The 18,827-nt window shown below is 38.5% G+C and overlaps 1 protein-coding gene across 4 annotated transcripts in view; it reads left to right on the top strand.

The window, feature by feature from the left end:
* Nucleotides 1-17,030, top strand: part of ATG10 (autophagy related 10) — a 219,309-nt gene extending 202,279 nt beyond the window's left edge. For all 4 annotated transcript variants that reach the window (XM_080681962.1, XM_080681960.1, XM_080681963.1 and 1 more), the window contains 3 exons: nucleotides 15,436-15,533; nucleotides 16,192-16,307; nucleotides 16,632-17,030. In XM_080681962.1, the coding sequence (XP_080538088.1) occupies nucleotides 15,436-15,533; nucleotides 16,192-16,291 (198 nt within the window). In that variant the 3' untranslated portion in view covers nucleotides 16,292-16,307; nucleotides 16,632-17,030. The remainder of the gene's footprint in view (nucleotides 1-15,435; nucleotides 15,534-16,191; nucleotides 16,308-16,631) is intronic.
* Nucleotides 17,031-18,827: the final 1,797 nt, after the last annotated feature.

Here is an 18,827-nt window from a genome sequence, read left to right as displayed (position 1 = left end):
GTGTTTTGCTGCCAATTATATCAGTTAGAGATGCACAATTTTAGTTTTCATTCTTAATTCATGCCATGCCTCAAGATGAAACTTTGGATGCCATTTTCATACTGGGCAGGCTTCATGTCAGCATATCTATAGTTGTAACCATAATGAATATACAATTTTATGTGCTGGTTTTTACACTTAACATTATTTTCCAGATCCTTGCCAAGGAAAGTAGTGCTTTTTAGAGGAGTGATATGATAATAGCGTAGCCATATTTATACCAGCTGGCAGAGAATATGAGAAGAGCATGAGTTTTAGTTAATGTGATTTGTTATGGCCTGTTCTCATGGCCCTTTGAGATCCAGGTACCAGCTTGTTGGAGAGTTGGGTGGGATAACGCAGGCTGCTCTGAGAGATTGGAGCCTTGGCATCCTAAAAGTTGTGGACCCTGCCTCAGCCAGTCTGGAGAAGCAGCATCCAGGGACATCGTGTGTTTACAAGCATTCAGGAGAGTCACCCAGCCCCACCCTGAGCCCTAACCCCTCTCCATATGTTCTCCCGCCTCAAGTCAGGAACTCCCAAGGGTTGCATCCTGTGGCCAAGTCAGGAGTGGCATACAGCCTAAGCTGGTTGTTTAGAGTCTGCGTGATGTTTTTGTGAAATATTTCATAGGAGGGTCTAAATCGAACACGAAGACAGTGCTTCTTCTTCAAACAATAAGGGGCTGCATGGCTGGTGTGGTCCTGTGGTTGAGCATCAACTTATAAACCAGGAGGTCATGGTTAGATTCCTGGTCAGGGTACATGCCCAGGTTGTGGGCTAGATCCCCAGTGTGGGGTGTGCAGGAGGCAGCTGATCAATGATTCTTTCTCATCATTGATATTTCTATCTCTCTCTTCCTCTCCCTTCCTCTCTGAAATCAATAAAAATATACTTTAAAAAATGTGAGGGGCTAATTGAGTAGTTTTTATTGGTAGTAATATAAATTAGTTTAATTGTTTTGGAGGAAAATACAGTAATGTAGATCAACAGCCATATAAATAGCCATACTGTTTTTACTGATTCCTGAAATTTTATTCTTAGGAAATAATCCATATTCCATATAAAGTATATGTATATTCCACACAAACAATTTATCCTATATAATAAAGAGGTAATATGCAAATTGACCCTCATGCTGTCACAAAGATGGCTGCACCCACAGCAGAGTCAGGGTTCCCATAAGGAGCCATAACGAGTGATCAGCAGGGACCTGAGGCTGTGTGGCGCCAGGCCAGGGTGGGGGACTTGAGGCTGTCCTCCCCCCCAACCCCCCGCAGCGGGGCTTGATTGGGGACCTCAGGCCGCCCACCCGTCCCGGTCCAGAGGACTTCAGGTTGTGCCCCGCCCCTGCCCCGGGGCCGGGCCAGGGTACCTGAGGCTGCGCCCACTACCTGGTGGGCTTGACGAGGGGTGGGACCAGCCGGGTCTGGGTCTTGTGCGATTTCGAGGCACGAGCAGGTGGGCAGGGACTTGACTCTGGGTCCCGCAGCGTGCCCCAGACTCTGACAGGAGGAAGATTTTCATATACACTTTACTAATTTTCTTTTATCTCTGACACTTCTATTATAGAGAAAGGGCAAATAGCAATATTAAAATATTTCCTCTAATTAATTACCTTTTAATGTGCACAAATTTTGTGAACTGGGCAACTAGTAGTAGTATAAAACTGGAAAATGATCTAAATGTTTAACAGTAGAATAATGGCAAAACTTATTATGATATATTAACTAGATGGAATATTATGTAATTAAAAAGAAAGTTTCAAGGATTATGCAAAATATAAAATAGTATATAAGGTGTCCCAAAAAAAATGTACATACACATCATGAATAATTATAAAGGCAGTGTTTATTAAAATACATTTCATTTTCAAAATGGAACTATCAGCTGTTAAAGTGTGTATACTTTTTTGGGGACACTGTATATGAAATAATGTTAGACATAAGAGGAAAAACTGAATTATGTAGTCACTGTGTACATAACTATGAAAAGTAAGAAGGTAGGTAGATATTTAAAAGAATGGGAAGAAGTCAACCTTTAAGAAGAAGGGAAAAAAGAGCTCAAGGATGACCTAGTCTGAGGCAATCATGAAATTTATTGTGTTTGTTGGCCTGAAGGGCCAGGGGTAGAAGATAATCATCAGCCCAGAACTCAGCCTTTAAATCGGGGTTTAACACCTGGGTTCATTTGGAAAGATGGTATTTCTTGCTACCAGTTTTCTTTTTTGATTTTAGATTTTTTTTTTTTGGGGGGGGGGGGTGGTCCTAGACCTTGTTGTCTAGAAAATAATGAACTAGATCCAAACTATAAAAATAAGTTCTTAAAATCTCAACAAAAGTTTCTACGGAGTAATGAAAAAAAAATGATTTGTTCAGGAAATCAGATTATACAGTTTTAACTTAACATATTAGGTTGCTTATATTTTTAAAAAATATTTTTTAATTGATTTTTAGAGAGAGAGGAAGGGAGAGGGAAAAAGGAGAGAGAGATAGAAACATAAACATCAATAGGCTGCTTCCTGCATGTCCCCTACTGGAGATTGAGCCCACAGCCCAGGCATGTGCCCTGACCAGCAACCTCTTAGTGCATGGGTCAGTGGTCAATCATTGAGCCACACTGGCTGGGCAGGTTGCTTACAATTTTAATAAAATATCTTTAAAATCAGAAACTGCCATTTCCCCCCATATATATCAGTTTTATTCCTCCTTCTAATACTTATTTGCAAAATACCAGGATACAATCATTGTCTTCAAAAAAAAATCTATGATTACATTTTAATGTAGAAAGTGTGCTTTCTTAATACTACAGCCTGTTAGTAGCATTTTTTTGTTACCTAGTTTCAAATTATTAGCAGTCTAAAAAGTGGGAGAAATATCTCGTTGTAGCTAAATTTTTATAGGTCAGATCTTTACCTAACATTTTTTTATTAGATGGTTAATAACAGATTTTGTAAGAGGTTTATCACATCCTTAGAAATTTTCTTGCCAAAACCGGTTTGGCTCAGTGGATAGAGCGTCGGCCTGCGGACTGAGGGGTCCCGGGTTCGATTCCGGTCAAGGGCATGTACCTGGGTTGCGGGCACATCCCCAGTGGGGGGTGTGCAGGAGGCAGCTGATCGATGTTTCTCTCTCATCGATGTTTCTAGCTCTCTATTCCTCTCTGTAAAATATCAATAAAATATGTTTAAAAAAAAAAAGAAAGAAATTTTCTTCATGGAGTCTCTTTTGAGAGATTATCTAAAGAGAAAAACTAAAGAAATCACTGGGAAATCTGCTTCTGGGAATAAAAGGAATCATTTTTATTATCAAAGTTGGGTTGGAAGCAAGAAGAAAATACATTGCTGGGGTGCTTTTATTAGAAATTTACATGAATTATATATCTAAAGAAAAGCATTATGGTATTTTTAAAAATCATCTTGAAGATTCATCTGTACACTTTTCAGTTGATTTAAAATTCTATTTGGCACCATGATAACAAGTAGTTATACTAAGAAACTGCTATTTTATTTTGTGTTGCTCATAAAATATCTTCCTATGTGATAGTTGTCAGACATGGATATCTGGTTACCAATAAATTAGGCTGCTTTGTGTATTTGTTTTTGAAAATCCTTGAATTTTCTGATTGCTGACTCGTCACTCTGTTATACTCCAACATACCTAGCTCTAAGGAGGTGTCACTGTTTAGTATCTCAGAAATAGACTACTAAGACAGAATTGTCACCATTATGTAATGCAGTGGAAGGAAAAAAAATAATGCTTGGAAAGCACAAGCTCCCAATTGTTTTCCTTTAAGACGAAAATAGAATAAATGTAATGCCTGCACGTTGTTCCATGCTGAAGTGCTGCGTTTGGTCTTAGCACGCTTGGCACCCATAGGGAAGCCCTAATTCTATTCTTGAGTCTGGGCGTGTCTCAGCCCTCTCGTTTCTGAGTGTCATGACCTTGGATTAGTTACCCCTCTGAGCAACAAAGTGGGTGGAGCCTGGATGAAGGTTCTCCTGTCTGGCCTTCCTAACACTCAGGTTTGACTGGAGACGGAGGACCCGAGTGTCCTCTGCTGACAGCACCGCTCATCAGGTATTTTTTTAAATGCATGTTTCCACCAGAACAGAACATTTTAATAAAAACACTGATATGGAACATAACAAGGCTTTTAAACAGAGACTTAGAGTCCTTTTTCTTCATTAAAATCTGTTTTATTTTTCTTTCTGTGATGCTATGTAAAATCTCATCAATATACAAAATCATTCTGAGTCTCAGATTTTCTCATTTTCTCTGGATGAGAGCTTTGATTAGCTTTTTACAAGTTCTTAATTAGTAATTGGCTTGCTGTTTTGGTGGGGTGTTTTTTTTTTTTGATGTCTCTAATAAGTTTATGTTCTATCAAAGAATTCTTTGAGGATGGTCTGAAATGTGCTACTCTGTGTTATGTTACAGAATATTATAATTCAATGTTCTTTATAAAATGCAACCAACAAGTGCTATTAGGATTAAATGTTCATTTCTTCTTTTTGATGCTGGTAGCTGGGGTGGGTTGTTCAGTCTTATCATCATGCCTGACCTAGTTGTGCAGCCATTCCTGTTTTAATTAATAGGCATTTGCATAAGCTCTTTCTTCCCCCCCAGCAAGCTTTATACTGGTCTTGTTGGTTATCTCCTTTCACCCTCTGAAGGATCAGCAGTGCTATTTCCATTTTGCATATCAAAATACAGAGAGATTAAATTCTGTACAACAAATTGATAACTGAGTGAGTTTGGGAACTCAGAATTCTGGCATATTAATGGTGTTGCTTAAAGCTACAACCTATATAGACTCTGTGAATATATTCACGCTCTGCTCTCTCCTCCAGGAGTTAGGATGGGGATTGCCAGCCACCCAGGGAGGGAGTCCTTTGTAGATTTATGCAGGTGTGGGAGAATTCACTGCTCCACTCCCTCTGGATCCATGAAAGGAAGGTTTTCTCCGCAGAGAAGAAGGTGTCTGAGAACTATTGCTGTGATGTCTGTAATTTTTAATAAAAATTCTAGGAAGCCTGGTGGCTTCTGGATAGCATACAGTTTTAAAGAGCTGTCCTGTTTCTTTTCATCTGAATTAACCTTCCCCCAAACCATTAGAATTTCATTTTTAATTAACTGGCCACAAAGTGTCAACAGGTGCAGCTAGAACAAAGCATAGCTTCACTTGGCTCCCCCCTGCCCATCCGGAACTGAGGAGAAACGTGCTGACCTCTGGGTATTTGGGCAAGACTTTTGTGTCTTTTCCACATTTTTTTTTCCTTGAGTATTTTCTCACTGTCTTTGTATCTGCATCCTCACTCACTTATTAGGGATAGAAATCTGTACTTGGATATTTCTTCTTTCCACCTCTTTTCCTTGTCCCCCCCCACCCCACCTCCAAAGTAGAGGATTGTTTGTACTTCAAACCTTGTTTCTATGTCTTGGATAGGTGTTGATTATATCCAGGAAATACTTGGATCTTACAGGGATTGCCTCAATCATTTAACAGCACCACCATCAACACAAACAAAAATAAACATTTTTTTTCTTCTCCAAATTTACCAAACTTCGCAGTCTTACTTAAAAGATGGAACGCTGTGTATCTCTCACCTATTAAGCTTGGAGTAGCCTCTTTCTTTTTTTTTATTTTTTTTTAAATGTATTTTATTGATTTTCTACAGAGAGGAAGGGAGAGGGATAGAGAGCTAGAAACATCGATGAGAGAGAAACATTGATCAGCTGCCTCCTGCACACCTCCTACTGGGGATGTGCCCGCAACCAAGGTACATGCCCTTGACTGGAATCGAACCTGGGACCTTTCAGTCCGCAGGCCTACGCTCTATCCACTGAGCCAAACCGGTTAGGGCAGGAGTAGCCTCTTTCTGTTGTAAATTCTGCTGCCACTCTCTTGTCTTCCCCCACCTAAGTCCTGCCCGTGCTTTAAGGTCTGGGCCAGGTTAAGTCCCATGTCCTCAGGAAGTCTTTGCTGCCCCCTCCTCCTGCCAGACAGAAGTGACCTCTCCTTTCTCTGAATTCCCATATTCCTGGATTTGTACCTTTTGAGTTGTCTGTTGTGTGTTATATTGATTTCTGTAACCCTTAAATTACAGATGCCCTGACAGAGCATGGGGAGAGATGAGGAGAGGGAATGAGATGTCCTATTTCATTTGACTCAATGTCCCTCTCAGCTCATGAAAACATATACCCTGGGTACAGTCTGGTGTTTCTGACTGCAGGGATTCAACACAGCACTACAGAAATTGCACCGTTACAACATGCATTGGATCTGTAGGGTGAAATAGTGTTTGAGTTTCAGGCATCAGGATATCACTGTGAGTATTATTCTATGAGTGGTCTTTCCATCTGCGGGGTCTCAGACCTGGGCCACCTCTGCATCTGGTTTTCCTGTAGTTTACTGGTGACTCCTCTCTGGCCTGACCCTCCACCTTATAATGGAAAGTACCTCATTCCTTCCTTGTGCCACCATGATCCCTTCACTGTCTTCTCTCCAGTGTGAGCTTCCCACGCCTCCTCTCCAGATGACAAAGAGAAATCCCTCCCACGGAGGGCATCTCTCCTGCCAGCTTTTCTTGTTCTTGGTCACAAGCCCTCTTCCTCACCCCACTCCACCATCAGGGCAAGTAAAATTGCTGTTCTCCCTAGGAACCTGCTTTTCCATTCTCTTTGGGAATCCTAAGGGAAAGGAAGTTAGCAGTGACAAACTCACTTGACCTTTGGAACTCTCTGCTTTCGAGATGCAACACAAGACTTTCAGTACTGGGGGTACAACTGGACTACAAACCCCAGGAGTTGAGGTGATGGGATGCTGTTTTTATATCTTTCTAGTACAGAAAACTAAATTGTTGCCCAGCCAGTATGGCTCAATGGTTTAGTGTTTACCTATGAACCAGGAGGTCATGGTTCGATTCCCAATCAGGGCACATGCCATGCAATGTCAGGAGACAGCCATTCAATGGTTCTCTCTATTGATGTTTCTCTCTCTCTCTCACTCTCGCTCTCTCTCCCCCATCCTCTCTGAAATCAATAAACATATATTAAAAAATAAGTTGTAAACTCCATAAGAACAGTCTTTGCTTCTGTCTTGAGTGTGCTTATATCACGAATGCTTAGAACAGTGCCTGGCACATAGAACTTGCTCCCTAAATATTTGTTGAATAAATGAATGGGTGGGTGGGTGGATAGGTGGATGAATGCATCAGTAAAAAGTACACGAGCCTGGCTGGCATGGCTCAGTGGTTGAGCATCAACCTATGAAACCAGATATCACAGTTTAATTCCTGGTCAGGGCACATGCCCAGGCTAGTGTGGGGCATGCAGGTGGCAGCCTATCAGTGATTCTCTCTCATTGATGTTTCTGTTTCTCTCTCCCTTTCTCTCTGAAATCAATAAAAATATATATTTTTTAAAAAGTACATGAAGTGGTAAAGGAGTGAGCTAAGTAGAAAGGCATGAGTATATTATATAGTTTAGTAGTACTTCACTTGCTACTTAGTGGGACACTGTGGTGAGGCAGAGCATAGGAGAATTCAGAATTAAAATATGCATCTTGGTGTATCAATTTATTTAATGATGATTTAGGATATTATTTTATGTGAAAACCAATAGATTTTAGAATATATGCATAGTTGACATAAGTTTTTATGTGGAGACTTATTCCTAACCATGCGTTCACACCCTCTCCTTTGCTCTTAGATCCAATTAGGAAGAAATATTTGCAAAACAAATATTGAAGTTTTATCTTATCTGGGGACATCTATAAATGTACAGGAAGTATTGTCCTTTGTTTTTGTGACAAAGAGAAAGAATGCCTCTGTCCCTTTCATGTCCCCACAGTAGCATAGGGAACTACTGGTGCCTTCTGAACAAATATTCCCCTTTATGGGACAGGCTGCATGTGCCAATAACAATTTACTTTGGCACAGCAGGACGTCTTTCTCTATGCAGTAATTCCACAAATATTTATTGAGTGCCTGCTAAATGAAAGGTGGTCCTGGATGCTGAGACTGATACAGTAACCAGAATACCTCCTCTGCCCTCAAGGGCTTACAGTATGAGAGAGGAAGACTCCTGTAAACAGTCAGATACCTATGCAGAACAGTGTGGAATTAAGCAGAAGGTTTAAGCATGGGGTTCAGTGGGAGCACAGGGTGGGGCACCTGATACGGGATTGGGGGTAGAAGAAAACTAAGATCTAGTGTCCACGTCACAACATGTATAGTTATTACAATATTATTGACTGTATTCCATATGCTGTACTTTACATCCCCATGACTATTTTGTAACTGCCACTTTGATGCAAGACTTATTGAGGGATCAATTTGTAAGTTATGTAAATGTCTAACCACTATTCTGTACTCCTGAAATTAATATTGAATATCAACTATAATTGAAAAATAAATAAAACGTTTTTAAAATAAAGAAAGCTGAGATCATGGGAGAGAAATGGGCATTAGTTGGAAGGAAGGGTGGGAGGGTTTTGTAGGCAGAGAGAATCACATGTACAGAGGCCTGCAGGTAAGGAAAAGCAGTGTTTGGAAAACAGCAAATAATGGTTAATGGTAAACTGCACATAAATATAGGTAAATATCTAGTATTCTAATTCTGAATAGGATTTTTAAACATAAAAGTGATAAAATAAATTTAAAAGGAGAAAAAGTATAGATTTGATTATCTAGTATGATATTCCAATCTAAATCATCATGAACAAATTTAAAAACAAATGAAAATCTGGAAATTAAAAATATTTTGATTATTTCAGCAACTTTTATGAGAGCAGGGGTTATCTGTTTATGTGCCACTGTATACTAACATTTGATCCAGTGCATGGCTCACAATATGGTTGAATGAATGAAAAGAATCAGTATCCTCAAAAGGTCCTAAAGAGCTAATATAAATCATTATGAATACCCCTGAAGTCAAGAAAATATGAATAGACATTTCACCTTGGAGTCATCCTTAGCTCTTTTATTTTATTTTTCCCCATGCAGCATATCAAATTCCTTAGCAAATCCTGTTAGTTCTACTTTCATATAAATCCCAAACCTGACCATTCTCCCCATACCACACTATCACCTAGTACAAGGCACCATCATATCTTGTCTGGGCTACTGCAGTGCTTCCTAGCTGCTCTTCCTGCGTCCCCGCCTGCCATTTTACAATAGCAAAAGTAATATTTTCAAATGTAGATCAGAACATGTCACTTCATAGTTCAGAATTTTCCAAAGTCTCTGTATCACACTATCCCCCTTCACTTCACTGGACTTCACTGGTCTTCTTGCTGTTCTGTGAGCACTTCAAGCACTTTCCCTCACAAGGGTCACAAGGTCTGAGCACTTCATTCCCTAACAGAAAAGATTCATTTCCCAAAGAGTTACCTGGTGCTCTTCACTTGGTCAGCTAGCTCTCTGCTCAAATGTTACCTCTGCAACGAGGCCTTTACCTAAAATAGTGCTAGCCATCATTCTCTATTTATTTAAAATTTGTCCTCTCTTTTCCATATGACCTTCTCAGCCTTACTCTGTATAAACATATTTAAAAAGTACAGATAGCCCTGCCAGCATGGCTCAGTGCTTGAGTGTCGACCTATGAATCAGAAAGTCATGGTTCGATTCCAGTCCGGACACATGCCTGGGTTGTGGGCTCAATCGCCAATGTGGGGTGTGCAGGAAGCAGCTGATTAATGATTCTCTCTCATCACTGATGTTTCTATCTCTCTCTCCCACTCCCTTCCTCTCTGAAAGCAATAAAAATATATATATTTTAAAAGGCCATATAACTTGTAGATTAAACACAAGTCTACTTTCATGTAAATATGGAGTTAGAATAATTACTGTATTTAAGTACTACTAGTTGGTCACAATAAAAAAGTACAGAATAATAAGCTGCTAAGTATGAAGGCCAGCAGATATACCAAATTGAAGTATCAGATCCTCATATTCATATATTTTTGGTGCAAAAATATAAAATAAATATGTTTAATATATTTTTTAAATTGGAAGAAAATATTGAGAGTATTTATATAGGAAGAAGATACTATAAAAACATCAGGCAAATTTAAGGAATAATCAAATAGAATTTTTAAAAAGGAAAGTATATAATTAGAAGGCCTACACTAAAAAGCAGATAAAGTTAAAGAAAGCATTGATGTATTAACAGTAAAATGTGAAGAATTTATATACATTGTAGCAAAAACTGAGAAAAAGATGGTCAATATAACAGGTTCAGAGATACAAGGGAGAGAAAAGGACAAACACATGTCTAATAGAAATTCTAGAAGAAGAAACTGATGGATACTGATATTTAGATTCAGAAAGCTCAATAAATCCCAAGTAAGATAAATTAAAAGAAATCCATACCTAGACACATTACAGTGAAGCACCAAAGAGAAAGAGATCTGAAAAGAAATGGCAATTATACTGATTTCCACAGAGAAAAATGCAAGATAGGAGAAAATGGGCTAATAAAGTGCCGAGAAAACATAATTGTAACCTAAAATTTTATACCTACAAGACTTATTTTTCAAAATGAGGGCAAGATAAAGCATTCATTATATGGGACTATTTACTACCTATAGATCTTTAGTAAATATCTACAGGTAGTAAACAATAAGAAAATGATCCAAGAACAAATACCTGATAATAGGAAAAAATGGTAAGCAAAAAGAATAGTAGGGGCCCTGGCCGGTTGGCTCAGTTCATTGGAGCATCGTCCCATACACTGAAAGGTTGCAGGTTTGATTCCCAGTCAGGGCACATATCTAGCTTGTGGGTTTGATGATCCCCAGTTGGGGCACATGAAAGGTAACCAATAGATGTTTCTCTCTCCCGCTCTCTCTCTCCCTAAAATCAATAAAAAACATATTCTTGGGTGAGTGTTAAAATAAAAAGAATAGTAAAGTGTGAGTAGATCTCAACACACATTGGGTTACAAAGCACTGATAATATCTAATTTATGGGGTTAAAAACAAAAGATATAATTGAAATACTGAACAACAGTAGTACAGAAATCAGGAAGGGGTGATCAGAATTAAACATCCTAAGGTACTTGTTTAGGAAAAACCTAGAGGGAATATCCTTGACACCAACTCTGGTCAGTGGGGTGAGGAGGTGCAATGTAAGGGTGTGGACTTGCTTTGCTCCTCACTACAGGGATAACTTAAAGCATAATCTCTTTGAACCTGTTCTCCAAAGTGGCAATAATAAAGCCTTCATCAAAGAAATATTTAGATAGGTGGCCTCGTACAAAATACTTAGCACAGTGCCTCATACTGTAGGTGCTCAACAGCCATTTTCCTTTCCCTGCTTGAGAAAGAGACCCTCCCCATAGCTAAGGAATGTGCCCAGAGTGGAAAGCAAATTTGATCAGTTTGGAATATGAAACTGGATGAAAGCGTAGTACATAAAATTATATTTGTGCCCTCCTGGAGAGCCAAGAATATTAAGATACGAACCAAGTAACTCATATTTAATAGATGTAAGAATGAAGGTGCAGTATTATCATTTCCTTGTGATAGTCATATCTAATAGTTCTGAAACCAATTCCCAATATTCCTGTCAGACTTATTTTATAAGACATTTAACCATTGCTAAATTAAATTTCATAAGAGAATGTGTCTATATAACTTCTCTGGAGTTACAGAGATAGAAATCTGACCCATCATTTCTATTTTCGCGGAAAACCATTTAGCAGAACTTTGTTCCAGTAGAAGTGTTTATTGAGTTGTAAGCCTAACACAGTTCATTGGCGGCATGTATTTCCACACTGACATTTTTCTCAGCGCAGATTTGCATCAGTTCATTAGTACTGACAGCAGATGGTAGCACTTTCACACAAATTTACCTTCCGAATTGATCTAAGAAATGTCACTAAAAAGATCCTGACAGTTTTGATGTTCTTCCATTTCTGAAAATGGTATGTTAAATAAATAAGGTGTAGGATTTTAGGTGTTTTTTTTGTGTCTGTGTTTTGTTTTTTTTTAACTCCAGCACATAATTCCTAAACCAACTAAAGATAGCTTTCATCTCTATTCTGGCTGTTTGAGGAAGAAAGTAGAAAATACAGATAATCTTGCCTGATAGCATAAGCCTTAACAAATCTCCATGGCAGAAAAGTGGCTTTTGGAGAATATTATCCAGATTGATTGTCTACACTGATCAGATGCTTCAAATTATTTTAAAATTCTCTATCTTACTTTGAATACAAATTGTTTGGCTTGCAGGATCAGCTGATTGAAAGTGACTAAAAAAATATTATTGGTTCAGGTTGCAAAGCTAATTCTGTCACTGCTGCAGCATTAAGATACCCATGCCAGTAAGCACATTTTAAAATTACAGAACCTTTGTCTTTAGTTAGCATTAAATCATTATCACATTACAAGACAAGAATACTTAATATTTGATAAATGGATGAATGAGGGAATATATGAATTCTAATCACAACCAAGAAATGTTATATTTTCTACATTATATAACCATTATTATATTCTTAATAACTCAAAGCCTATATTCAGTAATCTTACACATTTGGAAACAGGATTTCTTTTGAGTATTTTAAAAATCATCTTCTAGCTGTATTTGAATACTGACTAGTTCATGATTTGGTTAATTTGCCACAACTAAGAAAAGCTGATACACTTGAGAATGCATTGAGTGTTGACTGTATACAGTTTAACCATGTCATTAATTATGGATGCTTTTGACATATTGCTAGAAAAGCAGTCATGATTAACAACATACTTAAAGGATTTATTTAATGACAAGAAGGAGCTTTTGGTTTCCAATTCTCTTAAAACAACATCCTTACTGAAATTCTAACAATAGGAACACAAGTTAATACTGATTTAAATTAGCTAAAATACAGCAACTCTGTTCAATATATTTCCATCATTCCTTCCTTTGTTCTTTTACTGTCATGTATATTATACATATATGTTATAAACCCAACACTACAGTATTATAATTTTTGTTTATATAATCTTATGTCTATTAAAGTAAATAATAGAAGAAAAATTACTTAACTTTCTGTACTTACCAATTATAATGCTTTTTATTTTTTTCCTGTGAATTTGAGTTACCCTCTGGTATTGTTGCCTGAAGGACTTTCTTTAGTATATCTTATAAGGGAGCTCTTCTAGCAAGGAATTCTCAGTCTGTTTCCCTAGGCAAGTATTTAAATTACCTTTAATTTTTTTGAGGGATAGTTTTGCTGGATAAAGAATTCTTGGTTGACATCTCTAGGGTTGTTTTTTTTTGTGTTTTTTTTTCCCCACTAGGACTTTGAATAGGCCCTTCTGTTGCCCTCTGAACTGATGAGAAGCCAGCCATTGTTGCACTGTTATTTCTCTTTATGTGATGAGTCCTTTCCCTCTTCGTGCTTTTAAGATTTCCTCCTATCTTTGGCTTTCAGCCTTTAGACCAGCCGTGGGAAAACTACGGCCCACGGGCCAGATCCGGCCTGTTCGGCTGTTCTATCTGGCCCGCGGAGCTGAAAGAGCGGAGGGTTCTCTTGCTCTCCCCTCCGCTCCTTTACTTTGAATTTATATTAGTTCACACAAACACTCCATCCATGCTTTTGTTCCGGCCCTCCGGTCCAGTTTAAGAACCCATTGTGGCCCTCGAGTCAAAAAGTTTGCCCACCCCTGCTTTAGACTATAATGTATTTACCTGTGGCTTTCTTTATGTTTCTACTTAGGGTTTGTTGCACTTCTTGTATCTGTAGATTAAATTTTTTAATAAAAGTTTTGAAGTTTTAAGTTAGTATTTTTTTCAAATATTTTGCCTGCTCCTTTCTGTCTCTCCTCTTATCCCTAACTCCTATTACATGTATGCTGCTATGCATGGTATTGTCCAAGGGACTCTGTTCATTCTTTATTTTTATTTTTTTCTTCCCTTCTGATTGAGTAATTTATATTAATATATCTTCAAATTTACTAAGTCTTTTTACTGCCATCTCATATCTACTATTGAACCTAGCTAGTGAGTTTTTTATTTCTGTGTTGTACTTTTCAAATCTAGATTTTCTATTTGGTTCTCTTCATAGTTTGTATTCATTGATTGATTGTCATTGTCATAATTTTTATCTTTTAACTTTTTAAGCAGTTTTCTTTAGTTTTTCAAACATATTTATAGTAGCTGTTTTGCATTCTTTATAAATGCAATACCTGAGCCACTCAGAGTTACTATTATTATTATTTTATGTATTGGTTTTGGTGTACAGGTTAGTGGTTAGATAATTATATACTTTATATAGTGTTCCCCTTGATATTTCCAGGAGCCCAACTGGCACTACACATAGTTATCACAATATTATTGACTATATTTCCTATGCTTTACTTACTTCCCTGCGACTATTTTGTACCTACCAATTTTATTAATGGATTTTTTTCTTGAGTATGCTTCACACATTGCTGTTTCTTTGCATCTCTCAAATTTCATTGAAAGCTAGACATTTTAGATATTATACTGTAGCAATTCTGGATTCCAATGTTTTCCCCTGAAGGTTGTATTTTAGTTTTTATTGTTATTGTTTTTGTTTGTTTTAGTAACTTTTCTAGGATTTATCTGCAGAACTTGCCTCTCTATAACTGTAGTCATTCATGTTTTTGCAATTTTATCTTTTATTCTTATTTCCTGGCTTCCTTAGGGTCACCCAGCTATGTCAATATAGCTTGCTGGTTAGCCAGGGATTGGACAGACTGTGCCCAGGTACCTGTAGCCTCTAAGTCTTCTATCCTTTGCCGATGGATGTGTGTGGGAGTTGGGAGCATGCTCAGATTTCAGTTAATGTTCAAGTTCGTGTCAGCTTTTACTTTCCATCAGGCCTTCTAAGATCTCCCCTGCACATGTGTGTAGTTACCCGTCAGCTAGGGATGCCTGGAGAACTTGCCTAGTCCTTCTATGAACTGTCTTCTCTCCAGTATCTCCCCATTAAATTTCTGGCTGGTCTGCTGCTTGCTTCAACTGGGATCACAACATCTGGCTAGCAGAACTGTGGGTTTAATTTTCTTTTCATTTAGTACCATTTTTGCTATTTATATTGTCAGTGTCACTGGGCAGTAGTTTTTGCTGTCTGTTGGAAACAGGGTCAGCCCTGCTGGCAGCACAGCCACTGGTTCTTATGGCCAGCTCCTTTCTGGTAAAACTTACTGTTGATACAGTGGGTGGAGGTGGAAGGGGATAGGGAGGTATTTCTAGGCCAGAAGACTGCAGACTCTCTCTCTCTGTGCTAGCAGCTTTTTATAAATTAAACACATTTCAAATTTTTTATTTGCCTTTGGTTGATTTTCACAGCCTGGAATTTAAAACAAACCTTTATTTTAAAGGAGTAAACCAGATTATGTATTTTAACTTTTTCAAAATAACGCATACTGGCCATCCTGGACCCACTCTCATTCTTACAGGAGCATCCCATACTTGGGCAACCCTTTTTTGTACTCCATCCTTGCAAGACGAATGAATTTATGACTCCCGTATTAGAGAACTCTCGAAAAATCAATAGGTAAGAAACACCATCAAGATACATTGGCGTTAACTCTTATTTTAAAAGTGTAAATCTTTTTATGTGACTCTGGAAGCTAAGCTAAAAAAGAAATATTCTTTGTAATAATAATAATGGCTAACATTTATTGATTTTTACTGTGTGCTAGGCACTGTTCTATTCCAGATATATTAATGCATTGGATTTTTATAACGCCCCATGAGCCAAGTTCTATTATTTTATGCAGTTTACAGAGGAAGGAGCTAAAGCATAGAAGGGTTAAATGATTTGGCCAAGATCAGAAAGCTAGTTAAGTGGTGGAACTGGGATTTGAAAATTGAAAAACCAGGCATTTTGCCTTAGAGCCATGCTCTTCATCACTGCACTCTACTACCTTAGCAAATGCTATAAATTTTAGGTGTAAAATTGGAATCATCAAGGGGAGTCTGGAGTCCCAGTGCCTTCAACTGCCTGAGTGAGGGATCCTTACAGTGTTTTTGGAGCTTGAGTCCTTGTCAAGCAACAGGGCAGGCGTTTGGAAATGCTGGGTTTTCAAGTGGTGGGAACACATCTTTGAAGGAAGCCTTGTTTCTTTTATTGTCAATAACTGATTTTCTATCATTCGTCCAAACTATAATGGAAATACATTGACTTGCCTGTATTTTCACTTGTTTCCCAGGAATGTCAACTACATCACATCTTGGCTGAGCATTGTTGGGCCAGTTGTCGGGCTGAATCTACCTCTGAGTTATGCCAGAGCAGCCTCTCAGAATGCATGAAATGTTGACTGGCAAGGTAAAAAGCAAAGCCTGCACTAAGTGTTTGCTGTTACAAACATCCTGGTGTCCCTGTTGCATGTAGATACGTTGTCCCTGCTGGCCCCACGATATATGAAGTTTACTTTCATATTTCATAGGCTGATCACTGACTTGTTTCTTAAAACTTTCCAACCAACTAGCACCCCATCATTTAGGAAGCATTTTACTATGCTGTAAGTGACACTCCTACAACAAAGGACTGAGTGGTTTTATTTTAGAATTGATATTCTTGAAATAAGTCTTTACTGCTCAGCTAACCTTCTTTTATTCTCTTGGCTTTTGTTTTGTCCTTGTTCTTCAGATTCTTCTGTTAAGCCGAAGAGCTTAGCAATTAATTGCAGCATGAAGAATGCCGGAAGTTTATGGCTGGCCCTGGTTTCAGTGGGACCAATGCCATGAGTTTTCAGCTCACCGAGATTTTGACATGGATTATTTTTTCACCTTGGAAGCAAATGTCTGCAGCAACTGATATACCATATATTTAAAAGAAACACCCCAAAGACACAAATCAATATAAATAGCAAAAAAATGAATCTAACTCGATAATAGAAATGCTGACATCATTCAGGCATTTTCAAGTCATTCTTTCATGTCTGAGACTTGTTTTCTTCACCTTTAGTATGAGAATAACAAGCTATCTCAATAGGGTTGTGTGAGAGCCACGTGAGATCATTAATAAATGGAAAAATATTGTAAAGCATTATATAAATATTTGTTATTTATTATATTATATTCACCTTTCTTATATTTGATTGTTATTCACCCAGTCTGTCAGTAAGTTTACTAGCCAGTGAGGTATTAAGATGAACCTAATCTGGAAGAATTTTTGGTTGGGAGTTGCTTGTTTGGTAACTAAGAGAAAAGTGCAATTGGCTCTTTAGAGCATCTAGTTTAGTGTCTGTTGGTGAGGGATGCACTTTAGAATCACCGAGGCTGTTTTACAAGTACAAACGCTGGCTGCCACCATTGGAAACAGCCTCTCTGGGCGATTCTGATGCACAGGCTTTGGGGAACCCCTGGTGTGGGTGTGTAGCATTTATCTGTACTGCTTTGGTCTCCTGGAAGGCCTCCTCTGATTCTGTGTATAGCTCCAGCAAGCTGGACAGACTTGCTAGCATGTGTCTGGGCATTGCCCTGAGAGACTTCCTGATAGTAAGGAAGTTCAGGAGGCAGTTGTTCACAAGGAGGCCCCCTGGGGTGAGCAGTTAGGGTGCAGGGTGAATGGAAGAGAACTGTGACAGTTCTTCCAATCTGTAGGTTAAGGGCTGAACTCTCACAGAGGGAGCGGAAGTAGAGAAAGGGTTAATTCGAACTGCTAGGAAAGCTAAAAGTAAATTTTAAAATGCTGATCTGCACATATTCATGCTGGGGTGAGAGCCTGCTTACATGCTTGCTGGGCATTTTGGTATTTACCACTTAACATCTTTTCAACTTCTGCAAGGGATTTCCCCCCCCCACCCGCCCCACCCCCCGACTCTCCCTAATGGAAACAGATTTCTCAGCAAGCCATTTCTCAAGGCAGGTCATTCTGGGGCAGGGGCGGGGGGAATTAATGCATCATCTAGATTATGTACTTGCCTAGAAATATATTTTGCTAACCATTTCTGAGATGATAGTAGTCTATCAATTTGGGGCCAGTGTGTAGGTTTTGTTTAAGTTTTTTTTTTTTTTTTTTAAGTGTTTTTCTCTCTGATTAATGGAGACCTGAAAATTCATGAGTGGAGGAAAAAGTTCTGAAGTGCTCGGGGAGGTGATGGAGACCTCCCTCCCCAGATAGATCCCTCTCCTTGACAGCTGTTTCCTTCAGACTGTTTTTCACTTAAAAATATTTTAATTTTTGGTTGATAAAAATTTTCATTTTTAAAAATGCAGTTATATAGCAGACTGTCATCCCAACAGTTATAAAACATTGGAAAGAAATTCGTTTTGTCAAAGTAACAGTTCTTTCTCTAGAAGATGAGGATTTTCCCTCTAGGATTCCTCTCCAGCTAATATAAGGCAAAGCCCTTCAGTCAGAAATAAGGCTGGTTAAAGCTGCTAGCAGCCAGCCTCCTAATCTCTGTTGTTTGTGTGAACTTGGAAAAGTTGTTTCACCTCTTTGGTCCTCAGTTTAACTATGTGGCTTGTAAGGCCCACTCCAATTCTTGGGTCTGTGTAACTTAGGCCAATTTTCTTTCTTTTTTTTAAAAAAATATATCTTTATTGTTCAGATTATTACAGGTGTTCCTCTTTTTTTTCCCCCACAGCTCCCCTCCACCTGATTCTCCACCCCACCCCACCCCATGCCCTTACCCCCCGCCACTGTCTTCATCCATAGGTGTAAGATTTTTGTCCAATCTCTTCCCGCACCCCTCACACCCCCTGCCCCCTGAGAATTGTCAGTCCACTCCCTTTCTATGTCCCTGATTCTATTATATTCACCAGTCCATTCTGTTCTTCAGGTTTTTTATTCACTTGATTTTTAGATTCACTTGTTGGTAGGTATGTATTTGATGTC

This window comes from Plecotus auritus (genome assembly GCF_963455305.1).
Source record: "Plecotus auritus genome assembly, chromosome: 7".
NCBI lineage: Eukaryota > Metazoa > Chordata > Mammalia > Chiroptera > Vespertilionidae > Plecotus > Plecotus auritus.
This window is presented reverse-complemented; position numbering and strand designations above follow the sequence as displayed.